Source organism: Neltuma alba, unplaced genomic scaffold (genome assembly GCF_004799145.2).
Source record: "Neltuma alba isolate B1F8T4 unplaced genomic scaffold, ASM479914v2 tig00003459_pilon, whole genome shotgun sequence".
NCBI classification, from domain to species: Eukaryota; Viridiplantae; Streptophyta; class Magnoliopsida; order Fabales; family Fabaceae; genus Neltuma; species Neltuma alba.
In genome coordinates, this window is record NW_021633293.1 from 1 (window position 1) to 26713 (window position 26713).

Genomic DNA, 26713 nt, shown 5'->3' on the forward strand with positions numbered 1-26713 from the left:
ATATTATAGATGCTGGAACAAGATGGAGGGTAAGGGATGGCTTGAATGTGAGCTTTTTCAATGATCGCTGGATATCAAGTGATACAATTATTAGAGAATTTTGTCCTAAGACCCCTCACAGTGAGGAGGAAAGCTCGACTGTGGCAGATTGGGGTTACACACGGGACCTGGGATCTCTCTCGGCTAGCTGGACTAATACCACAAGAGGTAATAATATGCTTCTACCTATTATTCCTCCAAGTGTCCAGCGCGGTAGTGATGTTATGATGTGGAATGGAAATAATAATGGTCAATTTTCTATTAAAAGTGCCATAACTTAATAGAAGAGCTTATGAGAGTTCCCCATACATTCTGTTTCAAGCTTATATGGAATGGAATGGTGCTGAGAGAATAAGGTTTTTTTATTTGGCAAATATTCCAAAATAGGCTACCTACAAACCTGTGGAGAAGCAATGGTCTCATGCTTCTCCTCTTTGTGACTGGTGCCAGAATGATATAGAAGATGTTCTGCATATTTTAAGGGACTGTGAATACGCAAGAAAGTTATGGTTTGAGTATCTTAGCCCCTTCTACGGTTAAACAGTTCTTTTCGGCCTCACTTGTTGAATGGGTCTCTATGAATCTGAAGCAGAATTTGCTACTGATAGCAGCACTGAATGGAGCCTTATTTGGAGGTTGCAACTTGGAAACTTTGGCATTGGCGAAATGAATTCATCTTTAAAGGGGAGACTCAGAAACCTCATGAACCAGCACTGGTGATTTTAAAAACCTGTAACCAATTCAGTATGAGAAAGGATCACTTGCAATGTGATGTTATACTTCTACTCTAATCCTAAGCGGTGGGTTCCACCTCCTCCTAACATTGTTAAATTAAACGTGGATGGAGCTAATCTGAACCGCTAAGGCAGCTGCTTGTGGGGGTGTTTTTAGAGACTATCAAGGTAATTGGATTGCTGGGTTCTCGAATTATCTTGGGAATTGTAGTGCCTATGAAGCAGAAGATGGGCAATGCTTAAGGTCTCTACTTAGCTTGGGAGATGGGATTTAGGACATTATCGTAGAATCTGATAGCAAAACTCTTACTGATACCCTACTGGAAAAGCAAAGCTCTAATGCTACTTGGAGCAATACCTTATTGGACATTAAACGATACTTATCAGAACGTGGCAGGCAGTGCAAGTCAATTTTGTCCACAGAGATGCAATAGGATTGCGGATAGCATGGCAAAGAGGGGTTTTACAACTACTTCTCTGCTTGACTGGCTCCTCAACGTATGAGGGCCCTGGTTCAGAAAGAAGCTATGGGATACATCCCCAATGTTTTAATTCTTGCTTTTGGCTTCGGCCTCTCTCATGTACCAAAAAAAAAAAAAAATCATCACTTTGGAATTGGAAAACGATGGAGAACAACGCCATCGTTGAGATAAATGCTGTTAGGCCCATAAGTGAGAGAACGAAGCCCACCCGCTAGAACTTGTGGGCCTAGCTTGGGATATTACCTGGCCCCAGGAAAAATAAACAGAGACCAGGCACAGTTTTTCCGTCATTCAATTCAAATCATACAGAATTAAAATTTTAATAAGAAGACGTAGAAGCAACCTAAATCAAAAAATAAATTACATGTAAATAAAATATTTACATAATACAGTAAAGATCTCACCTATGTACGTCCGGGAATGCTTGATAAAATATTGAAAACTCACTTCCTTTTTTTTTTTTTTTCTTTTCCGGGTACCCGATCTTTAATGTACTTAATTATATAATAATGTCCTGCAAATGGAAATTAACTCAATTATTTAATGTCCTGCAAATGGAAATTAACAAATTTATGACATTGTCATTAATTATTCTCTAATTGTGGCTAACCAAATTAAAATTAAAATTCTCATTCTTTATTAATTCAATAAATATAACACGATACAAAAAACTTGGCTAATAGTCCCTTCTAGCATTATTTTTCAAGATGAGAGTTTTATTTATTTTTTATTCGAGAAAATTTCATCAATTCACGCAGTAATCATATATAAAACAAAAGAAACGGCCGTTTAATATAATTCAACTCTCTCTCTCTCTCTCTCTCTCTCTCTCTCTCTCTCTCTCTCTCTCTTTTAATAGATAGATAATAAATATGTATTACATGTGACAAATATGATTATTTGTAAATAACAGTAATAATGAGTTGATAACGAAAGCCCTAATTCCTCCCCACTCCTAAATTTTGGTCCGAGAGAGGAAGTTCAGGAGTTACAGACCATCACTGAATCCCAACCGTTAGATAAAGCCCAAAATGAACGGCCATTGTTGATCCACATTTGGCTTATTACACGGCTTGAAACAGTCATCACGGTGACAAAACCAAGTCCTTAATTCTGCTTTCCTTTGGAGCGGCTTCCATGGAAGGCCAGAGCCACATTATGATGCCTCTGACCGATAATCCTCCCGCCACTTCCATGTACCGGCGATCTTCTTCTTCTTCATCAGGGCCTCCTCTGAGCGCCATAGACAGGTTCCTGTGGGGCCAACTCAGTCACCTTTCTGCTCTGTGGCCTAACAGTGACGACATAGAAGCAAGTTTAATGGATGGGTTTATAGCGAATAATGAAGCCCATCAGATGATGATACCTACAGTACTGAAGAAACAAGTGCAAGTTCTGGGGAAGAATAAAGCTACTGGTAATACAACGGTGGCAGGGAAGAGAATCAATAAGAAAGGGTCTTCTTCTGCGTCGTTGATCAAAGGACAGTGGACTGATGAAGAAGACAGGTATATATATACATCAGTTTGATGATCGATATTATATATATGCGTTATATTATTATTTTTGGTAATGTTTTTGCATATATTGTTGGGGATGAAGGAAACTGGTGAAGCTGGTGAATGAATACGGGGTGAGGAAATGGGCTCAGATAGCTGAGAATTTGGAGGGAAGAGCTGGGAAGCAATGCAGAGAGAGATGGCATAATCATTTACGTCCTGATATTAAGGTCCCTATTTAATCTTCTCTTCGACTTTTATCAATGATGAGCTCTCGGCTAGGGTTCAGCCCATATATTGTCGTTTCATTTTCTTTCTTTTTCCAGGGCTACATATACATACATACATACATACATATATATTATCTATCTAAAAGCTTTGGGGCCAATTTTAGTTCATCTCAAATATTATTTTCTTCACTAGTTCTTTCATAACATTCTCAATGTCTGGATTTATCTGCATCCATCATGCAGCTGCATTCACTGAGTCTCAAATCACAGTCAAGTGATGACTGATGAGCTAGTTTCTTCAAGTTTCGTTGAAGAGTTTGTGGTAACTAGTAAGAAAAAATATGCCACACAGATTACGTTGAATTTTGTACATGATTTGTTAGTTAAATTAGAAAGCATCTGTATATATGGATATTTATGAGCAAGGATCTATCTTTGGCATATCTGATTGACTCGATCGATCTGCTTTCATACATAATCCAGAAATCAGATATTGCTTTGTGTTCTCTTGTAATTAACTTGGTAACCCGTAAATCCTCGGCCACCTTGACATTTCCATAAGCATTAATCATTCATATATTTCCCCCATCTTTCTTCGTGTTCATGTTTCGATTATATTATATTAAAATATATAGATTATTAATATATCTTTTCTTTTTCTTTGCATTAATTAATATATCTTTTAATTATTTTTATCCAGAGATATTTTATCTGTTTTCTAAATTAATATGTCAAATTTCATTTAAATTAAACCACTTAATTTTTTTTATTTTCTGGGAAAAGCAAATATAATATTTAAATTTAACTTGGACGGTTTATTTTTTGTTTGAAAAATACAAACGCAGAATTATAAAAAATAATACTCCAATGTTTAGGTTCCCAAAAAATTATTAGCATTTAAAAATATAAAATGTCAGAAATAACAGTCGGGGGACAATAGAAAATTTTCTCTAGATTTTCTTATATTCCCCCTATTGCCGTTGTCACCAATATATATGGTTGTTTTACAAGTTCTAGTATTAACGGGTTTTAATTATAATTACAATATATTAAAATAACATATAAAGTACTCCCTAAATTAAACCATCATTTTGGTTGGTTTCACTGTTTCAGAAGGATAGTTGGAGTGAGGAAGAAGAGAAAATATTGGTAGAAACACATGCAAAGGTAGGGAATAGGTGGGCAGAGATAGCGAAGAGAATTCCAGGAAGGACAGAGAACGCAATCAAGAACCATTGGAATGCCACCAAAAGGAGACAGAACTCCAAGAGAAACCACAAATCTGCAAACAAAACCTCCAACAACAATGGAAGAAAGCCTCCTTCTTCCATTCTTCAAGATTACATCAAAAGCAAGACCCTCTCCAATAATAATAACCCCACCATTATTGGCAATGACGACCACCTTCAGGGCCCAACTGATGAAAACCAATTCAAGCTTGTGGTTTCTGATCATCAAGATCCCTCTCATGAACCTGTGATGGCTGAAGCATTTGATGATGAACTTCTCTTCATGCAACAGTTCTTCCAGGACAATTATCAGAATCAGCAGGTTCAGTCCACTTTGGATTTTTATCGAACAGATGCTGGGCATGAGGGGTATCTTCCTGAGCAGAGTGTTGCTGCTACCATTGGTGCTCCCGTGAAACAATACCATCATCATTCTGATCTGTTTCTGGCTCAGTTATTGAATGGGGTTGGTTATAATTCACCCATTTTCTGCTGTGATTATGGAAAAGATCAAAATTTCAACATGGGTTTGCAGGTAGAGGATGATCAGCAATCTTGGTATGAAGCAAAGAGAGAGATGGATTTGATGGAACTGGTTTCCTCTCAGCTTTCAACTAGTAGCAGCAATAGAAGCTTCTAGCTACTTCTACTTAGATACTTCTAAGACACTTCGTACCGGAATGATGAGCTTCGCAAAGTATGAGAATTCCTAGTACTTTTATGGAGGTCTTTTAGAATTGAGCGAAACTATTCTGGTTTCACGGTAGAGTTGTGATGGATATTCTGGATTGTGTTAGGGTTTTTAAAGACAAGGCTCCTTTGGGTTTATTGCTCTATTTTTCTCTCTTATTGTGCCTAAAACTGCAAGTGAATTTCTTTGGGAACTTATTGTGATCTTTCACCTTAATGTATTCATTTCGTCATATATATCTTGTGGATGATTACCCTTCAAATGATTGATTGATTGATCTGGAACTTCAAATATACATATAGACACACACATTGCATCATCTCATCGTCACTAGCTAGAAGCATTTAAGCCCAAGTAAATGTGTTTTTCTTGGATATTGCTTGAAATTTCAAATATAACTCATATTCCTCTACTATAATATAATATAAGACTTATTTTGTAGTGTAAGTTATATTATAAAATAGGTCTTATATTTAGGACAGGAGGAGTGCTATTTATAATCTAGCTAATTGTAGTAATTATTATTGATGTATACTGAAGATATATTGATATTACTGAAATTTCATAGCGTCAACTCATAATTTTAACTCGGGAAAAAATGAATAGTATGAATCTACCTTCACACAATTATATAGCCATTAGAAATCGAAATGGAGAACTGCAAATTTTACCATGTTTCTTTCCTTCATCAAAGGGAAAAGTTGTATTGTGTATTTTTAAAAAAATAGGCTAAAGTTGTATTTTTGTGTAAAAAATATACTCCTCTGATCCTTAATATAAGACCCAATTTAACTAATTTGATTAGATTAAAAAATTAGGTAAGTTAGCTAATTATAAGAAATGTGACACATTTTTCCTAAAATAACATAATCGTCTTTTTTAATACTACATCTTCATCTTCTACTTAATTATGATTGAGGGAATATCTATAGGGATAATTTAGAGAAAATTGATAAATATAAAAAATGGGTCTTATATTTATGATCAAAACCAATTCAACAATTAGGTCATATATTAAGGATCGGAGGAGTATCTCATAAAAGTTATATTGACTTTTTTTTTAAAAAAAGGTTCAATTATTATGTGCATGTTGGGAAACCTAAATCACAATATTATCATTTTTAAGAAAGAACGATTTTTCATTTGCAATAAATTGCTTTAGTATACTGCCATTCACTGAAATCATTTTGTTTGAAGACGCTGGCTTCTGATGGTTGATCGACGAACGTTATTTTATGAATTGAAGATCATGTGAAGCCCATGATCAAATTATTCCAAGGTCCCACACAAACATTACCATAAAGTCTCTTCAAATGATCAGATTATTGCGGAGTCCTATAGGACTTAATTGTAAATAAATATGGGTGTGCATTTATCAAAATGCTCGTAATTAAAAATAAATTAAAAAAATCCCTCTCCCGTTGTTGCCGGCGACCAGCAGTTGCCGGAACCCAACCCCACCGGTTAATATTCTCCCTCAAGAACAGCCTTTCCTTTTTACTCCGAGCCAGGAAAAGCTTGAAATACCAGGAAGATAATTTCTCTTGCACTTTATTTTCAAAAAGAAAAAAATAATAATAGTAAGAATTAGGGTATCTTCAGACTTCGTCTGAAACAAAATACCCTCCATTAACGATCAACAGGAACTTGAGAGCTGGAACCAGAACTATACAACAATATGAATGTATTAATCATCGGGACATTTTAGCCCTCGCAAAAAATACCCCGGCAAAGAGACCTGGAAACAAGAGTGCATTATCAATGTGAGGAAGAAGAAGATAGAAACAAGCAAAAGATTCATGATATTACTAGTTGTTCTGTTGATTACCAAACAAAATGCTGAATAAATTCGATATGCTGAGGGGGACTTTGAAAACTAAAATGCCGGCAATGGAGATCGGAATCTTGTTTAAGGAACCCACCAAGCTGTGAAATGGGAAACAAATATTAGTAACACATCAAAGGATGGGAAAAGAAAGCATTCCGAGCTCTCTTGAGGCAGAGACCCATGCACCTCAAAACACACGAACATAATTATATTACCTATATGTTGTTGGACCAGTTTGATGTAAGAACCACATAGAAGTAAAGCTGATGGAAAGTCCAAGCAGTCCACTAGCCGTTGCAACAACCCAAAACATTGGCAGTTTAACTACATCCCTGGAAATCAAAACCAGAAGTACAGTGAGGAAGCAGGGGGCTTCTCAAATTGAAAATCGCAGAAAAAGTATTTACTCACACATGTATTACATAATCCCACTCGCCGAAAAGGAAAATCAAGAATATGGCAAAAGGTAAAGACAGTAAATTGTTCAGCAACACCATAGAAACTTCATTGAGGGATCCTGATTTAGTTGACTTTTTTGCCTCATCCATAACCCATCTAAGGGTAAGCTGTCGAAAAAAGAAAAGGATGTTCAGGCTCAAATTTGGATACACAAAGTGTGGCAAAAATATAAACAATATAGGAAGGGGCATCTAAACTCAAAAATCATACAGAGTAACTTGCGGTAAGAATACAATTGATAATCTGCCAGGAATAACCAACTCCATCAAAGGATAAGTCTGTAATACCGCCACTGACAGCAGAGATAATCTGCGCCAAGTATGATACAGGTCAGTGAGACTCCAGAAAGTCAATTGGATTTTTCAGAACAAATACAATATACTAGTAGTTGATAAAAGAGTAACAAAAGACACAGCTTTAGAATCAAACTAAAGTTATATGTTCTGATAAGCAGATAAGTAGTATCTTCAAATACTTGTGCAAGTTTTGAAAAAAGGTAATATGTAAACTTTAATCTTTGAGTATATAAATTCCATAAAATAATTTGATATGAACAACTGGAAAGTTTTGCCAAAACAAGCACCTAAAAACTTCCATGACAAAGATGATGTAGGCATGTGATCATCTGAGATGTACATTAAAAAAGAGTAACTAATAATTTCCTAATACATGATCCTGGCCAGCAATAATATTCTTATTTATCAGAAATAGCAATCCATCAACGAGTAGGAAGCTGAGAGTATCATTTACCATCAGAAACATGGCAGTCCACACTTTTGGATTTTGACCTTTCCGGAACAAATATAACTCTCCAATTGCAGTTATAATATTTGTCACATTCTTGAGAATTGTCACCATTGCAATATTGATGTTTTTCAAACTGAAAATAACAAAGCACTTGAAGACGTCAAGGGGTAGATAGGAGACGGACAAGGTAACTACGCCGAGTAGCAGACAATAATCATACTATTGGTCCTCTGAATTTTTAATGTTGTCTTATTAATCAACTTCCACATCTATAGGTCTAAAAGAAGCATACAAGAAACTATAAAAACCAATTTATTCATACCTATACATTCCTGATACGAGCATGCCAATAAATATCACATTAACAGGAATCCAGACCCTGACCAGCTTCCAGTTGAGCTTTTCAACTGAAACTGTGCCAGATAAACCCAGTAGAACAACAACCAACGTGCTTATTAAGTTCTGCAAATAGGCATAATGATTAAGTTTGCATTTATCATAAGCTTCAAGAAAGAAAATAGACCAATGAAGCAATTAGCAGAATAACCTATCAATCTAAACAAAAATAAGTAAAAATACATATTCGTAATATGATTGTTAAGTGCATGTGATGCGGTGAAATTTCTAATAATAGGAATGTCGATATCATTAATACATCTTTCCAAGCTTCAAGTTTCAGTATTATCACAGTGAGAATCTATTCAGCATTGTCTGGAGAATCCAACTCACCTGGTAAAACATTAAAGATATTCCTGCATTGAAATTATAACCTGACAAAACAATTTTGTTCAGCATTATCATGCTGCAAGAAGAAATACAGTAAGCTGTTCCAGAGAGAAGAGGCCCAGACTTCTTCACTGGTCTATGTAGTCGCCTTTCCTCCTCTCCAACATGGCTGACATTGTAACCAAGTGCAGCTTTATCTGCTTTCAGAAACCTGCTTGAAATGATGAATGTGTTTCACTTGTTACTTAATTACCAATCTTTGCAAAGGGATTTTGACATTATAAGCTAAAAGTTGCTGCATGAATGAAAGCAGAGAAAGGGAAATACACAAAGATAAATAACTTTGGTGTTCAAAGGAAAAAAATCATTTAATAATAAACAGATACAGAAAAGAAGATTTACTTCGCACCTGTCACTCACGGCTCTACGCTCCGCATTTGTTGAATAGTCGTTGATTGAAATCTTTTCTTGAATTCCAATAAGATTTTCACGCGCTGCATTAACCTCTTCATCTAGTAACAGTTTTGAAGGTAAGATGCTTAGTTCTGGTCCTTCTTTGAAGCCACGACTACCAACATCTATTTTATAATCAGTCGACATATCGGTGATCTGCAAGTAGGAAAATATTAGATCGAAATTGATCAAAGTCAGCAAAAATGGCCAGCGCCCAAATGACGACATTAGATGAGAATAACACCATCCTTTTACTGTTTGATCAAAAGTTGAAGCCACAGGCATATGAAGGCCATAGCAAAAAGATGAACAAGATGATTAATTTACGAGGATTTCATGGCCCTATTTGCTGTGAATAAACAAAAGACTGCAGCAAATATGTTCCACTACTAGGGCAATATGTTTAAACGCTAATGACTTACAAGTATGGTTCCTTATGCCAAACCTCAAAAAGTTCTTAAATGAGCAAATGAAAATTTAAAGCTAACAACCTAACACATAACCAAAAGCTATTGCAAATTTTGAGGGCGGTCATTAAATTTCAAGACTACAGAGTTGGGAAACGTTTCTTAAGCAAAGTACATTTCATAACTTCTCCTAGGAAACGCTTATATAAAAAAAAAATTATCGCCTGCTGGAACCACGTGATACGGCATGCAATCACTGCATGCCTTTCCAACCGTCAGCCCACTTGGACAAAAGCAATGATGGAAAGACGATAATTCAGAAGAAAAACATACCCCAGAAGATCAATGTTAGTATAACGTCCAAACCGACAAGAAACTATGATTAAAGACATAATAGGAGTAATAAACTGCAGCTCATACCGACTGGACCCGTGCGAATCTCAGGATAAATGCACCAGATATCTATTTCGGGCACAGTATCGGCAGTATGTTCATCCACCAATAGAAAACGCCACTGAATTTCCTTTCCGATAGCCTTATGAAGATAAATTGAAGGGAACTCAAAATATCTTGGCGGTTGAAGAATCTTACCAACCGAATTGCAAAAGATCATGCTAAAACGGAGGCGAGATTGTGCTTTCAGAGTAGCACGCAACGGAAAAGTGAAGGCAAACGAGCTTGGATTAGAAGGGATTGATATGGTAGGGGGAAACCCATAAAGCGAGCAATTAATGATCTGGAGAATTCATGAAACCTGGCCTTCGTCATCTTCAGAAGGCGAGATTTCAGGTGGAAGAGAACCGCCAAAAGGAATAGAATATTGAGAAAGGAACGAATTCCGAGGGTCGCAAAGTCAAAGAGAACAGAAGCAGCTGGGAGCCTGTGACTTGAATAGCAAGAAGCTGTGACTTAGGAGCAAGAAGTGAGGAAGAACGTGATGACGGATTTTGCGAACGAAGGAACATGGAGCTCAGCGGCAAATATATATATATTAAAAAGAGGCTGGCATGCGGAAATTACTACTTTATTCCTCATATTTATTTTTCTAAAATAGTTCTTATAATAAGTATAATTCTAATTAATATATTTATTGGTAAAGATATTTTAGAAAAAATAATAACTTATGTATTATAAATAACTAATTTAACTATTTTTTTAATTTTTTTAAATTAGTTAACTAGTTTTTATATTAAATATGGAGGTTGTATATTTTATTGAGTTAATAAATTAAAATAAATTCATCTACATAATTACTTCACATACCGTAACATTACTTTTAAAATTATAATTTGATTTCTATTTAAATACCACTCTAATACTAATTCATTGCGAGTTGACGTTAGTATTATTATATTATTATTTTTTACTACTTATTTGACGTGGTTTACCGAAAAGTCTACAGAAAATATGATTGTTACTTAAAGTCAACCCGAAAATCAGATGACCTCAACAAGTATTTTATATTGGAGATATAAAACGAAATGGATTGAACGTAAAAAGATTTGTTTTTCTTTTCATTTTTAAAGAGACAACATAAGGAGATGTTTTGGAAAACAGAGATTTCATTCCTCTGGAGAAAAATTTTAGAATTACATTTGAAGTGAATTGACGTTTTTGTTCTTCCAATATATTCATCCAGAAATTAAACTAAATGTCCTTATTTTTATTGAATAGACTTTTTATTCATCCAGAAAACTTAAAAAAATTAGTTTTCTCGATTCCGCGTGTACTCAGAAAATTAAAAAAACACTTTATTTTCAAATTTCATGAGTTGGAGAAAGCACCATGAATTTCACTACTACCAAATGCTAATATACTTTTAAAAATGGTTGCTGCATCACTTCTGTTGGAAAATAGATGAATGGTTGGAATCAATTCGTTCATTCTTCATTGCTTTGGCGCTCCACTTTAGTTTACTAGATTTGTAATTCTGGATCTCTCTCCTAAATGGTGTTTAGATTAGTTTTTAAAAGTGATAGATTAGTTTTTAAAAGTGATTTTATAGACAAGTATGTGGGAGAAATTTAGGATCAGATTATTTTTGTTCTTTGTTTTTTTCTTTCAAAACAATCTTATAAAATTATTTTTTAGAGCAAGTTTTGGGGAAAAAAAACTTTGTTTGGATAATAATTTAAAAAAGCATGTGTGCAAGAAAAATCATAAAAAAATACACTTATGAGGTGATAGTTGTCATTGATAATAACAAGTGGTGAATAATAGGTAAGAAGATTTTAAACAAAAAAATAAAAAACACAAAAACAAAAACAAAAAAATATAAAAGTTGTTTTTGTTTTTTAGCTTTTAAAAGCATGTCATTGTTTTTTTTTTTAAAATAATCAACTAAAAACAAATAACTAAACAAGTTTTTTTTGTTTTTAAAAATAAAGAATTGTTTTCAAAACAAGGAACTAAACACCCTCTTAGGACATTTTCTCTCTCTTTATTTTCTTGTTCTCAAAATAATTTTATAAAGTTGTCTTTTAAAACAAGTTTTGGAAGGGAAAAAAACTTTGTTTGGAGAATAATTTTTGAAAAATACATTTGAAAAAAATATATAAAAAATCACACTTGGATAGGTGATAGTTGTCACTAACAGTGATAAGTAGCAGTTAGTATGTAAAAAAAGAAGAAGCTTTTTTCTTCTTCTAATTTTTCAAAACAAAAAATAAAAACCACAAGAACAAAAAAAATGTAAAAATTGTTTTGGTTTTTTTAGTTTTTAAAAACATGTTATTATTATTTTTTAAGCAATCAACTAAAAGCAAATTACTAAACAAAGTTTTTTTTGTTAAAAACAAAAAATTATTTTCAAAACAGAAACCAAACAAGCTCTTAATCTTGAACTATGTAAAATCTTTTTTTTCAAACGCTTTTATAAGTTTTCAAATTCTCCCTAATCATAGTGATATGTTGGATAGGAGTTCATCTTCAAACACATAAATTAACAAAAAGAATCATGTTAATTTATCATGTCACACGTTCTTTTTCTTGGGTCAAAATCCATACATCCCCAGAGTTTGTGAGTTTGCGGAATGATTTCTATACACTCTCCCCCGCCGCTTATATTTGTTAATCCTTACTAACGTCCTACCTTGTGTAAGTTTAATTAATTATTTTTTATGAAACGTCAAAATTGTCCTGAATAAAAATTATTATCAAGAAGAATTTGTTTAGTTAGCAAAAATGTTTTATAATTTATTAGGAATATTAGATGAAGAAATTATTACTTAATTAATTTTGATAATAGATATTTTAAATTACTCCTCCGGTCCTTAATATAGGACCCAATTGGTGAGTTGGTTTTGGTCCTAAATATAAGACCCATTTATCATATTTATCAATTTTCTCTGAATTATCCCTATGAATACTCCTTCAACCATAATCAAATAGAAGAGGGAGATGGGGTATTAAGAAAGATGATTATGGTATTTTAGGAAAAACGTGTCATATTTCTTATAATTAACTAACTTACCTAACTTCCTTAATCTAATCAAATTAGTTAAATGGGTCCTATATTAAGGACCGGAGGAGTAACATTTTAACCTATAAACATTAAAAATTTAAGGAGAAATATCTCAAAATATCTTTTATAAATTTTCCCAAAATTTTAAAATTTTAGAAAATACATCCTTTTACACATCTGAAAATCAAATTACAAATATATTGTTAACGATAGAAAGAATTACAAACAAATCTCAATGAAGGGGTTTAATTACTTTAAAGTCTACTTATAAGTGAAAAGTAAATAATGATAAGTTTTAGAGTAAAAAATGTAACAGACCCATACTGATAATTTATTATTAGAAATTTTTGGTAATTATATTTTTGAGACCTCTTGGTAATTCTTCCTCAATAATATCATTTTTTTTTTCAGGTCAATTTTTTTTAGGAAAAAAATTTGCAATTAGTGCCTTACACCGTTACACGGGACTAGGATCCGGAAGACAACCTCCACGTGTCATAACCAAAGCCAGTGTTGATAAATATCCCTTCCATTCTCTAAAATCTTCTTCGTGTCCGTTAAAGCCATTTTCCCCGAGAACTGGTGAACAGTTCAGTGATTCTCACAACCCCATGGGGTTGAGTGCCCGAGCTCTGCTTTCCTCTTTCCCTTCCACTCCAAAAGCTCCTTCTTCATCTATCTCCGTTTCCAGAAAATCTATTGATGTTAAGCACTTAACTGCCCATACCTCTTTGTTTTGGCTGCGCTCACCGTCGCCCCGACCGCACTTTCATGTTTCCGCGCGAAGTTCTGGCGAGAGGGAAGCTGGGAAAGTCTGGGAAGGCATCAACGTACCTGACTCGGTGAAGTTTGGCGATGTTAGGAGCGACGTCGTCGTTGAGAAGGAGGAATTGGATAATGTGGGCCCATGGTGGGAGGAGTTTCCCAAGAGATGGGTCATTGTGCTTCTCTGCTTTTCCGCGTTTCTTCTCTGTAATATGGATAGAGTAAGATTTTCTAACCTTTTTTTTTCTGTGTGTTTGATGGTGTTGAATGATTTGTTTCTTTATTGTTTTTGCAATTAAGAAGTGCCGCAGCTATCGGTATGTATAAAATAAATGCAGCTCGCAATTTTATTACGAGAAGCTACAGGAGCATTACTAGTCGTTGTTAGTTGCTAAAGTAGGCAAAATAAAGGAGATAAACTTGTTTAAAGCTATGGAAGCATAATTATAAATAATACTCATAGCATTGACAGCTAAACTGAACGCGTGCGTTTAAAAAGCTTGATTTCAATCGCTGGTATATACAATGGTCTCATGTGTCACTTGATTTTCTTATTTATAAAAAGGAAAATTCTTAGCTAATCCAGTATTGCCATAGAATAATATATTGCCTTACGTTGCATGCCATTAGAAGTCCTCAATTTCTCAAGTAGCCCGAACTCTTAATATCGACATCTGATTCACATTGACAGGTAAATATGAGCATTGCCATACTTCCTATGTCAGCAGAGTATAACTGGAACCCCACCACCGTTGGTCTAATACAGTCTTCCTTTTTCTGGGGATACTTGCTCACTCAGGTAAAAGTTGATATTGATAAGCATAAGTTTGATTAGTCCTGGGCATATACGAACGTGGACTTAAAGTTCATGATTCTGAATCTTAGACACCGGCTGCAGATTGCCGGTGGAATATGGGCAGACACGGTTGGGGGAAAGCAGGTTTTGGGATTTGGCGTTGTTTGGTGGTCTATTGCCACTGCCCTCACTCCTGTTGCAGCAAAACTTGGATTGCCCTTCCTACTAGTTGTTCGGGCATTCATGGGAGTTGGTGAGGTGAGTTTTGTTAGTCAGACTGTTAACATTTTATTTGTTTGCATTCTACTTGTAAGAAAGGCTTCCAGATGCAAAGTTCTCCAAAGTAATTCATGAAATCAATAAAAAGGATTTTTTTTTTGGGGGGTTTACTGTATTTTATGTTGTCCCCAGTTCTAGCAGTGATTTTGATATATGCAAATGGAGTGCTCTTCATTTGGCCTGTTTGTTGTTTCAGGGTGTAGCAATGCCAGCCATGAATAATATTCTATCAAAATGGGTTCCTGTAGCAGAGAGAAGTAGGTCATTATCACTGGTCTACAGTGGCATGTACCTTGGATCAGTCACTGGACTGGCCTGTTCGCCATTTCTAATTCATCAGTTTGGATGGCCATCTGTATTTTACTCCTTTGGTTCGTTAGGGACTATCTGGTTTTCTGTTTGGCTTAGTAAGGTAAGATTAGCTTAGCACGCCCTAAATTATTTATTTTTTTCAGCGTCTCTTCCTTTCTGGATTTGAAATACCCAGACGTGTTTTTTAAGGAATACTTTCAGTCTCTAAATTGGTTCTTTATCCATTTACAAAATCTTTTTTAAGTTTATAAGAAGTTCGCCAGATCCTAGTAGCAATTTTTTCCGCTTGCTCATGTGCTTATCTCTTCTGTTCTTCTGGGAGCTGATGTTGTAGGCACACAGTTCACCTCTTGATGATCCTGAATTGCGGGATGAAGAAAAGAAATTGATTACGACAAGCAGCTCTTCCAAGGAACCTGTGAAAAATATACCTTGGGGCTTGATTTTGTCTAAAGCGCCTGTTTGGGCTTTGATAGTGTCTCATTTTTGTCACAACTGGGGAACATTTATCCTTCTGACTTGGATGCCAACATATTATAACCAAGTATGTCTTTCTATCGGTCAAGCATTCTTCATTTCAGTCTTGCCAAGCGTTAATTTTATGCATTATTGTATCTTGATGTTGAATGGCCATGGCAAGTTGGAAGTTAATGTCAAATTTATATTAACAGAAGGGTCATTTACCTTTGTAATTACAGGTCCTGAAGTTCAATCTCACAGAATCTGGCCTATTCTGTGTTTTACCATGGTTTACAATGGCTCTTTCTGCAAATTTTGGTGGTTGGATTGCAGACACTCTTGTAAGCAGGGGTGTATCAGTTACAAGGGTTCGCAAGGTATCCTGTCCTGTTTCCTTGTGCCTGAAGAGTTTGGGACCTATTATTGCGAATTCAAAAACTTAACTTTTCAAAACAGAAAATAAATCTCTATATCTGTCTTTGACCCATTTGAAAACTGTTGTATAATTTTTTTTTTTTGGGGTAAGTTTTTAGAGAATAATACTCTTCATTATTTTAATATTTTTCGTTTTGAGCCAAAAAAACAAGAAGGTAATTCTTCTTGTCTTATTATGCTGTGTTTAGGAAACATCAATCCACGTTTGAGCTGTTATTTCATATAAAGTCCTCTTTGAATTTTTTTCCACGTACAATATGATCGATGGGTATATTAGTTCACGTTTGAGGGGTTTATCATATGAATTTTTTCCCGCATTTTAATATTAAAAAGAAACATATCTGTCATCAACCTTTACTTCATCTTTTTCTGCACATTTTCTCTGTTAAGATTATTGAGGCCAAACTTCAACATGTTTTATGAATAGTGAGGGAGAAACTCGTTTGACTTCTTTACCATGGACACAAGGCAACTTAGCTTTCTTTTCTTTGGTGCTCTATGCAATTTAAGTTATACAGGGCCCTGACAGTATATTGTTATTATTTCGTTTGCAGATAATGCAAACAGTTGGCTTTCTTGGCCCAGCGTTCTTTTTAACTCAGTTGAGCCACATAAATTCTCCTACAATGGCTGTTTTGTGTATGACATGCAGTCAGGTTTGGACCTCGATTTCTGCTAATATTTACGTATTTCCTGTTATGGTTTTGAATACCTCTGAATGTTGTTCACTTTTTAAGTACTTTTTGTATTAGTGTGAGTCCGTTGTATCTGGATAAAGAGCTCTTGTTATCAGAGTTTCTCACATCTAAGTACTTTTTTTGGTTGGGCCAGAATCTCACATTTAAGTATCAATCAATTAATTTCACTGTGGTTTCTAGTTCAAAATGATGAACATGCGAATCTGACTGCGTTGCAAAGTAAAATTTTATTACAATAAGGTCTTGAGAATTTTTATGAAGGTTTAACTATATGCTACTAGTATTTTCTTTTCTTTCCCTCTTTATTGAAATATTTTGTTTATGATTAAACTAGGTGAAGCACTTAGACGAACTAGATTGGGTTGGTTTGCTTGTTCAAAATTTGAGATTGAACAATACTAATTTGCTACGTATTCTCTTTAAATAGGGAACTGATGCTTTCTCTCAGTCTGGTCTATATTCCAATCATCAAGATATAGCCCCACGATATTCAGTAAGTACATTCATTATGCCTAGATATTTCTGCAGTATGTAATTTTTTTTTTAATATATATATATTTGATCCACGGAATAAGAGTTCAGCAGACCTGTCTTCTCGAGTGTTGTAATTTACCATATTCTTATCAGTTAATTACATGACTATATTATTTTAGAAGGAGGAAGCTAAGTTTAGTATTTATTTTATAATTCTCTTCTCAGGGCATATTGCTTGGCTTATCTAATACTGCTGGAGTATTGGCTGGTGTTCTTGGAACGGCAGCCACAGGCTACATTCTACAGCATGGTTAGTAATTCTTCCTTACCCTATCCTAGCTCCCAAAGAAGCTCCAATCCTTTTAACCTTGGTGCTTTGACATGGACCATTGACTAATATTATATATATATATATTGGGGACATGTGATGGATAACTTTGACGAGTATGAAAGCTTATAATTTAGACTAAAACAATAAACATAAAAGTGTGTCAGGCATGCTCTTTAGTAACTTACGTCTAATGTTGAGGCAAGAATCTGATGCTACATTTATGTTGACCTCGTGAATTATGATGATCAGGTTCGTGGTCTGACGTTTTCAAGGTCTCAGTGGGGCTGTACTTAGTGGGAACTGTGGTGTGGAACCTTTTTTCTACTGGTGAAAAGGTCATAGATTAGCTTACACATGGATAATTGCAACTTCACTTGTGGAGATGTGATCAAATCTCTGAGTCCCAAGGAAGCTAGAAACGAAACAATTACAAGAAGGGGGAAAAAAGGGGATAAAGAGGAAGCAAGCACGTCTCTCCAAGGCTTCATGCCAGATTGCCTGACCAATACATAGATCCACATTCCTTACATTTACAGAAATGATTGTATATGATACATTGAGAAATTGGTGGAGGAAGGAGGGGTAATGGGCATACCATTATAAGAGGATGAATCTTGTACACAAGTCTTTTTTTTGTTTTTTTGTATGTTTCTCTTTGATTACATGATTACATGAATACATGAATGGGGTTGATTCGATTTACAAATAAAATATTGAGAAAATTCATATCATTCATGGATCATGAATAATGTAGATTGTGAGATATTTCTTAAAGATATAAGCAATTTGCTGTATCGAAAAATGATTAGATTGACGAAACTGAAAATTCAACTAAAATCTCGCCAGAGTCACGTCGTTTGATGATGAGGTTTTTTTCCCCCAGTTACAAGGGTCAAGTTCATATGTACAGTTGATTTGGTTAAGATTTAATTTTCAATGATGGTAGAACGGTTCTCTCTCTTAAAACTTTATTCATTAAACTCGCAAATGACATAATTAAAGACGACTCTTTTTTTTTTTAATTACTATTTTATTCCTAAACCCTCAAATAGAGCCTTAATATTTATACATTGGGTGAAACAAGGTGATCATTAATGGTGGGGTTTGGTTCATAAGATCATCAGTCACTTCAATGAATGAATTCGTTAGTGTCAGGATGTCATGAAAAGACGCCTCGCCTATATTTATATATTCTTAAAAATTTCGGTTCAGTAGGATCAAAGTCGTCTGTGATGTTAATGGCTCTAATTGGAACCCACGAATTAGGTCAAAAATTGAGAATAAAGCTCCAGGAACCCCATCTCATGTCCCCTTCTGAGGCCGAAATGTCATATTTTGTAACAGAAGTCGGACTTCATAAAAAGACGCAAAAAAATTGGCCCCATGAGAAATTCAGAACTGAATATATATATATATCACATAATTTCTAAAATGTCCAATATGATTAATTATCATCACATGACATTGGATTCTTGCACCAGAACTGTTGAAGTTGAAGATGAAGCCTGAAATTTTTTCACAAAGCTCTCTGCCTTCTTACATTACAACATTTTAACCCTAACAATACCAATCAACTACACAAGAAGCAGCCCTCGCCTTTGGCCCTCGTGATCACCAACTACACAAAAACAACAAACAAACAACCAAAAAATTAGATTAGTATTCCTGCACAATCCTTATTTTCTTAACAAAATTAAATAAAGAAATTTCCGAGTGTTGATCAGTACCACCACACGATCAAAATCACAAGCCACTGCCACCGTCGATCACACGCTGTACACAATCACAAAGCATGGAAGCACGGCTCTGGGATTGAACACCAAAAGCTCCTCTTCGTCCAGCCGGGTGTAAACTCCGGTTCCTCCTCGCGCCATCACCGAATCAAAACCCCCGTCCTCCTTGTCGGCCTCGTCCGAGTCAGTGCCGATTCGGCCCGCTATGACTCGGCATACCAGCATGGCCCGCTTTATGTTCATGAACTTGAACTCTTCCTCCACCTCCTCCGGGATGGCCACGTGCGCCCTCCAGCTCGTCGACAGCGTGGAGATTCCGTCCAACTTGGGGGAGAACCCCGATTTGATGATCCCGCAGATACTACAGTATTGCTGGCCACAAATGCCGGAATTCCCGTTGAGTCCCAAGTCGCAAAGGAATGTGGAACAATGGAATCTCATGAGCTCGTTGCCGTCGGCTATGCATCTCTCGTCGCGCTTCTTTACGGCCCCGTTTCGGGCGGCCTTGGCCTTCACCGTCTCTCTGTATTCTTCGAACTTGGATAGTATCTTCTGGCTGTTATGGATCTTTAGGATCCGATTGATCCTGGGACATTTCTGTGGGTTGGTCCAACCCGACTTGAATATTATTTGTACTATGTTGTGACCAGCGTCGGTCTCCACCAGCTCCGCTACGGCGTGTGTTGAGCGATTGATGCTGTTCGAGAACTTGTGCTTTCTGGAAAACCTCGCCGCAGGCGGTGCAGGGGAAAATGTCATTGCGGAGGGGGAAGAAGTGATTGTTGTCGGCGGCGATATCGGATTCTGGGCACGACGCACATGGTTTTTTCCCGGGAGGATCCAGCGATGCGACTCGGCTTGAGCCAGAGAGACCAACGACTGCTGGGAGGATCTGGTCGATGTTAAAGAAGGCAGTGCGGCGGAGACGGCGGAAGCAGCGGAAATAGCGGTGGAGGCGGAGGATTGCGGCGATCCCTGAGCAACGTCACTGGTTTTGCAGGTTTGTGGGAGAAAAGGTGCTTGACGAAAGCCCAAGAAGAAGAAAGGGCCTTGCGGGTTTTGAAATTGGGATGGGAAGGCGAAGGTTGCCGCGAGTGCGAAACAGGGGATACCTTGCGTTTCTTTGACGAAGACTTTCGGGCACCTTGTCCTCCCCCTTCACCGCCACTGCCGGCCGCCGGGTGGAGAAGATGAAAGCAGCCGAGGTGGACAAAGACGATGAAAAGAGAGACGAACCTGCCCAAGAAACCAACAAAGTTTGCCATAAGTTACGCAACAAGAACCTTGACCGGCGAACTCGCTTAGTAGGCCATGAAGGATGAGGAAGAAAGGATCATGGGCAGGTCGAAGGAAAGACGAGAATGATGAAGACAGCGTGAAGAGAGGGAAAAAGAAAGGAAAAAGGAGAGATTGATGCCTATGCGGGAGGGCAGGGGGGACAGGAGAAGAAGAATAAAGGCTAAAGGTGAAAAAGAGTGGGTGGAACGCAACTTTGCCGGTGATTGAAGGATGGGGCGTGAAGCACAGTGAGTGACGCAGTAATCAATCAGTATGGTGGTGTGGTGGCCAATATTTGGATTATAATATAAAAAGGCAGAGTCTCGCAAGAGGCGCGAGGGAGAAAGCAACGGTCTGTGAATCTCTCTGTATTCCTTTCTTGGTTCATTTTCCCTCCAATTCAGGCAAGAAATCGAGTTATCAATACACGGTTAAGCAATTATGATCCAACCGATCTTACTTCTTCACTAATTTGAGGTGACCAAAAAGAAATAAATTGAAGGATCCATTAGACATTCAGCTCTTCTTTTTAGTTGGGAACAAAATCTATTTTGATCACTATAAAACATAATTCATTTAATTTTTAATAAATAGTTGTGCTACACTAGGTAATTGATTTGATGTCAATATATATAATTTTTATAATTTCAATTAAATATTGGGATTTAAGATAGATAGATAGAGAGAGAGAGATAATCATTTTGCTGGACTAAATGGGTAGAACTAGGATGATAAAAAATTAATAACGAAAAGGATGTCACCAAACAATGAATGGCAGGCAAATGAGAGGAAATCCTGCCGGGGCATGTGAAGATCATTAGAAGCTGCCGAATATTTTGATCCAAGAAATGCATGCATGCGTGTGCTGCGTCTTAAGAATCTTTATTAATTGGATAATCAGCAGAAGAATTCTGGGTTTCATGTTATTTCCAAGACATGGCAAGCACCTGACAGTCCCACGTGCCTCACTTCCTTATCAATCGCCCCATTTCATCCCGGATTTATCTGAAATTAGCTGCCACATTTCACATAAAAACAATAGAATTCACAGCAAGAGCCGTATAGAAGCTACAATAATGCATGTGTAATCTTTTATCTCAAGGAGAATCCTAAGCGAAACACTTGAGTTTGTCTGGTGTTTTTATAATTATTCTTTCTCAAGATTCGATCAGTACACCCACACACATGACTTTGTCTCTCTCGCTCATCACGCATTTTCGGATTCTAAGTCTCTTAATTAAGGTTAAATAGACATATAGAGAGAGAGGAATACGTAACCGTGAAGATTATTAGTGGGAGACGTTGTTTGCCTGAATTAATTAAAGTTTATTTGGAGACAGATACACTCAAATACATGAATCTCTAAAACATTGTGATTTGTACTGTGCAGTGTGTGTGTCCTTGGCTCGCAGACAAATGTCACAGTGCTTTGGGGGCCATGTATCAGCACGAGAGTCATAGGAACTTTTGGCCTTTAGTACAGCATAGCAACCTCTAACAACAACGGTATTTTACTTTCTTCTCTTTAATTTCGTATGTGTTCTTGTATCCCAAACTAAGTTAGTTAATTTCTAAATGATTATGCTCCATTTTTGTAACTGTGAGCTGCAAAACAACTTGGCGATAATGAGACGTTGGTTTGTGATGCTTAACTAGCAGGCATGCCTTTGAATGTTTGATGCGTAGCTATATATCAAATACACATTCGACTTCAAATATCAATGCAACGTATAAAATGGCGTGATGTGTAAATTCAAGTACGATGGATCAAGGAAATCAAGGCAAACTGGGTGGCTGCCTTAGAATGTGAACTGATATGTGTAGCATTTTGAGGTTGGAACTTTCAATGTTGACGATGGGTCTCTGGTTTTTAGGTTTTTTGTATCAGTTCCCATTCACATTACCCGAAATGAAATCACAAACCTGTTCATGCGCGCGCCCGCACTGATAAAAGCCTTGCACATTAATGTACTGTTTAATTTCAATTTTTAATGTAAGAGCCCGTTTAATTTTTATTTTAATATTTTGAAAACAACACAAAACAAAAGTATGGGTAACACAGAACGTATAAATTGGATAGAAACTCAGAGCGAGAAAGATGGAGAGTTGCCCATAACTGCAACTTCACTTCTTTTGGAGACATTTAAAAAAAATCACAGTAATAATAACTACTATCAATGTTGCTACATACACATGTGGTTCTCTGTAATTTGCCTGGGGGTTTTCCCTTTGATATGTCATGAAGCAATACTGTGTATTTATGACTGGGGTAATGAATGATGAGCTTAGGGACCAGGGAGACAGGATTTTCAAAGTGGGCCAGATATATTATCCGCGATTCTAGGTTTGTTTCCAATAGGGGCCCTCATTATCAGCGTCTAATCTTTTTTGCTTAACCACTATATATATTCATTTCGAGACTTCATAGAAGCATCATCCTCATCATTTCCCTCCATTTATGTCCTCCATTAATGGCTGCGCTGTTACTGTTATCTAACTCCATCATATCTTAAAACAAAAGGACGAGATGCAAACCAAATATTATAATCATTCTTACAAATTACAAGAAATTAAAATTACTCGCTAGTACTAAATTAGCACGTAACCTTTCACCCCTTGAAAAGAAATCAGCAACCTATAAATTCTCAGAAATCAGCTTATTATATTAGTTTACTGTTCGGCCATGCTTGATTGACTTGAGATTGAGCTAGTCAACCTCGAGTAAAGTGGTACTACCTCTTGTCATTATTCATTAATATAATAATTAGTTGAGTAATTTAAGTAGATTAAGAAAATTAGTTAAATTAGTTATTTATAATAAACAAGTGTTATTTTTTTTAAATATCATTGTTAATCAAGTGTACTAGCTCAAACTATCATTATTATAAGAACTATTTTGAAAAAATAAATAAATATAATAAACAAAGTGGATTGAGGTCTTATATTGGTTAGAACTGCCATTATTACAATAATCACTTTAGAAAAAATGAATAAATATAATAGACAAAGTGGATTGGGATTTTATATTTAAAACCAAAATAAAGTCAACGAGCTATTATATTAGGATTGAAGGTAATATTTATAATTTAAGTCGAACTTAAACTAAAGTAATTAAGCTTTGATTATACTCCTCCGGTCCTTATTATAAGACCCATTTGACTTTTTATTTGGTCCTAATTATAAGACCAATCCATTTTGTCTCTTTATTTATGTATTTTTTTCCAAGATAATCCTTCTAATAATATTTGTTTAGCCAATATACTTAATTACAAGGATATTTTAGGAAGGCAATACTTATTTATTATAAATAACCAACTTAACTTAACTTACTTCCTTATCTCCTCAAATAAGTCAATTGGGTCTTATAATTAGGACCGAGGAGTATTGAATTTGGTTTATATGGAGAGGAAAAAGAACAATGAGATTACAGAGTTAATAATGAACGAGTATGGTTTTATATAGTATTGATGAGTTGAGAATATAATACAAAAGTTTGACCAGGCTGTTGACCCTTGAAGAGGAAGGAATGAGTGAAAGGCGGAGAGGGATGCAGTTAAAGAAAGCTTTGTGTTGGTATCGTCGGACCCTTAAATGGAAACACATTATTAAGCTTTAAAGCCTTTTTCTTCTTCTTTCACACTTTGCCATTCAACACAAAGCTGCCGACACAATTTTACAATGGTCGTTAAGGTATATGATTCTGCCACCCACTCTTATTTTCTCCCAATATATATCAAATTATAACTGTAATAGTAGTATTTTTTCCAAAGTGAGGAATTTATTTTTGAATACTTATATTTCAAAGGAAGCAAAATGAGTAAGAAAGTTACGTTACTAAATATATAACTTATAGCATAAAAAAACTAACTATATTGAAATAAAATGTCATTATTCTTACTTTCTAACTATCTTACATATTCTCCCCATTCCATAGAAGCAAGAGAACATATAATAAAAACTACCAAAAAATGTTTTATTGAAAAATTAAGGTGCAGATTATTTTGAACACTAAATTTATATAGAATTATAAATTGATATGTAATGAAAGTTTAGTTTATTATTGAGTATTTGAACACTTTAAATGATAAAATATCATGAATCATGTTATGTAGTATCAGATTAACGTCTTGTCTCGAAATAACTAGTGTGGATTCAAATGATTGCAGCAACATAACTGCATGAAAAATTGAGTTCTTGATATAGGTCAAAGGAATGGAAGGTTGTGACGCGGATAGATATATGGATTAGAGATGATTATGACAATTTAAACACGAAACTTAGATTTAAATTATATGAATATAAATGATTTTTGGAAAAAAGATATATTTTTCATTAGAGATTCCACAAAACTTGAATTTTTATTAAAATAAGTGTGGATGAGTGTTGAAGTTGTTAGAAGAATATATCATTTTCTTGTGGTGGGTACATAGTATACATCATGTAAAGCATGAAATTATGTGAACCAAAGTTTGTGGACAATATAATGGGTACATGTCCCCATTTTTTGAACCACTTTAATTTGTTATTCATTATGAAAAGCATGCTCCTAATAATTATATTATCTGTTAAATAAATGTGCACTGATGGGCTCCTGTGTTAATCACCATTTCCCACTTAGCCCCCCAAAAAAGCAAAGACGACAAGAAACAAAACCCACTGAAAAAAGGGTATAAATTTAACAATTAAATACTTTGCAGCATCATATAAAATCTCTCAGTGCATCATTAGCGGTTCATAAATTATGCCACCTAGTTACACTCTCTTTTATCTTATTAGTATAATTATTTGGTATTTGATATTATGATGCGAGAACTGTCAAGTCATTTTCTTTAATTTGGACTAAGTATGATAAATACATATATTCAATATGATTTTTTTTAATTTATAATGTTTGAATTCTTGAACTTTATTTAAAAGAGATGGAATATTTTTAATTTATTATTCAATCTAACTATTCTCAATAGAATCCTCTGAGTTTTGCCAAGCTTATTTAAGGGGTGTTTGGATGATTGCCCAAACCATGGTTTGGAAAAAATTATCCAAACACCCATCAATTTTTTGAAACCATAGTTTTATGACAAAACCATGGTTTGCCTATCAAAACCAAGGTTTTGTAATAAGCAAAAAATTTTTGCTTTTTGAGTGGTTCTCCCCCCACTCTCTACGGTAATTTTTTTTTGTTGAAAACAATTATTTATTTTTTTAAAAACATAATCTTATATTTTATAATTATATTACACATATTAACAATTACTATATCCTGTCTTTAATATAAGACCTCATTTGACTTTTATTTGGTCCTTAATATAAAACCCTAATATATTTTATTTCTCATATTTGTCTATCGTTTTTCAAGTTATAACCAATAAACTTGATTAATAAGGATATTGTAGAAAAGGCAATACTTGTTTATTACAAATAATTAACTTAAATTATTTTTTTAATCTATTCAAATTAGTCAACTAATTCTTACATTTAGAACTGGATATAATAATTAATATATGTTTTTATATATTGTTTATTATGTTGGCAAAAAAAATTAATAAATTTATTATTCCGGTCTTTAATGTAGGACCTAATTGGAGAGTTAATATTGGTTTTAAATGTAAGATTATTATTCTGGTCATTAATATAAAACCTAATTGGAGAGTTAATATGTAGACAAGGTCTTAATACCTTCATTAATAGAATCTTTATCTCACATAACTCGGCTTCGTGACTCCATGAGAGATCAAATTGTTCACTATATATAAGAATAGTCATGTCCTTTTTATTTTCTTTATTAATATATATACACATTAATTTTTTATTATTTATATTATTTATGTCTTATTTATTATGTTGCCAAAATATATATTATTAACAAATTTATTACTTCAAATAAACATATATTATGAAATATATCTTACATGTAATTATCATTTAAACTTATATCCTTTTTAGTAATTTCTACGTATCAAAAAGCACTTTTGACAATAATTATCCAAACACTCTCACTTTATCAGAATCACTTTTTCAGAAAATCTATTCTTTCAAAATCCATTCTTTCCAAAAACTATTCTCCAGAAACTATCCTCCAAACCATGATTTTATCTCATCCAAACACCCCCTTAATTTCGTCAGTTGATGCAGTAATATACAACAAAAGCTAACCATCATTGGAATG

The 26713-nt window shown here is 34.9% G+C and overlaps 3 protein-coding genes and 1 pseudogene across 3 annotated transcripts; 2 read left to right on the plus strand and 2 right to left on the minus strand.

Annotated features, from left to right (window-relative positions):
- The first annotated feature begins 606 nt into the window (after positions 1-606).
- LOC114741679 (transcription factor MYB119-like) lies at positions 607-4853 on the plus strand. Its single transcript, XM_028929937.1, has 5 exons — positions 607-755; positions 985-1017; positions 2338-2763; positions 2858-2984; positions 4098-4853. The coding sequence occupies exons 1-5, from the start codon at positions 607-609 to the stop codon at positions 4851-4853; spliced, it is 1491 nt and encodes a 496-aa protein (XP_028785770.1).
- A 1679-nt stretch (positions 4854-6532) lies between these two features.
- LOC114741677 (GDP-mannose transporter GONST2-like) lies at positions 6533-10032 on the minus strand. Its single transcript, XM_028929935.1, has 10 exons — positions 9945-10032; positions 9074-9273; positions 8668-8875; positions 8261-8400; positions 7942-8071; positions 7402-7500; positions 7144-7298; positions 6948-7064; positions 6733-6830; positions 6533-6642 (listed from the first exon to the last, which is right to left on the minus strand). The coding sequence occupies exons 2-10, from the start codon at positions 9262-9264 to the stop codon at positions 6596-6598; spliced, it is 1185 nt and encodes a 394-aa protein (XP_028785768.1). The 5' UTR covers positions 9265-9273; positions 9945-10032; the 3' UTR covers positions 6533-6595.
- Positions 10033-13550: 3518 nt separating this feature from the next.
- Positions 13551-18267, plus strand: LOC114741675 (sodium-dependent phosphate transport protein 1, chloroplastic-like). Its single transcript, XM_028929933.1, has 10 exons — positions 13551-13973; positions 14444-14551; positions 14651-14806; positions 15024-15239; positions 15474-15683; positions 15838-15975; positions 16588-16689; positions 17159-17224; positions 17431-17515; positions 17786-18267. Exons 1-10 carry the CDS (start codon positions 13599-13601, stop codon positions 17881-17883), a joined length of 1554 nt encoding a protein of 517 aa, XP_028785766.1. The 5' UTR covers positions 13551-13598; the 3' UTR covers positions 17884-18267.
- A 741-nt stretch (positions 18268-19008) lies between these two features.
- On the minus strand, positions 19009-20534 carry LOC114741674 (uncharacterized; annotated as a pseudogene).
- Positions 20535-26713: the final 6179 nt, after the last annotated feature.

Excerpts from the sequence above, each read along its gene's own strand:
- LOC114741679 (XM_028929937.1), top strand. The coding sequence starts at position 607 with ATGGGTCTCTATGAATCTGAAGCAGAATTTGCTACTGATAGCAGCACT. Across the intron at positions 2,764-2,857 it reads TGGACTGATGAAGAAGACAG|GAAACTGGTGAAGCTGGTGA; the intron begins GTATATATATAC and ends TTGGGGATGAAG. Across the intron at positions 2,985-4,097 it reads ATTTACGTCCTGATATTAAG|AAGGATAGTTGGAGTGAGGA; the intron begins GTCCCTATTTAA and ends TCACTGTTTCAG.
- LOC114741677 (XM_028929935.1), bottom strand. The coding sequence starts at position 9,264 with ATGTCGACTGATTATAAAATAGATGTTGGTAGTCGTGGCTTCAAAGAA. Across the intron at positions 8,401-8,667 it reads TATCTTTAATGTTTTACCAG|AACTTAATAAGCACGTTGGT; the intron begins GTGAGTTGGATT and ends GCCTATTTGCAG. Across the intron at positions 6,643-6,732 it reads TTTATTCAGCATTTTGTTTG|GTCTCTTTGCCGGGGTATTT; the intron begins GTAATCAACAGA and ends TCTTGTTTCCAG.
- LOC114741675 (XM_028929933.1), top strand. The coding sequence starts at position 13,599 with ATGGGGTTGAGTGCCCGAGCTCTGCTTTCCTCTTTCCCTTCCACTCCA. Across the intron at positions 13,974-14,443 it reads TTCTCTGTAATATGGATAGA|GTAAATATGAGCATTGCCAT; the intron begins GTAAGATTTTCT and ends TCACATTGACAG. Across the intron at positions 15,684-15,837 it reads TGCCAACATATTATAACCAA|GTCCTGAAGTTCAATCTCAC; the intron begins GTATGTCTTTCT and ends TTGTAATTACAG.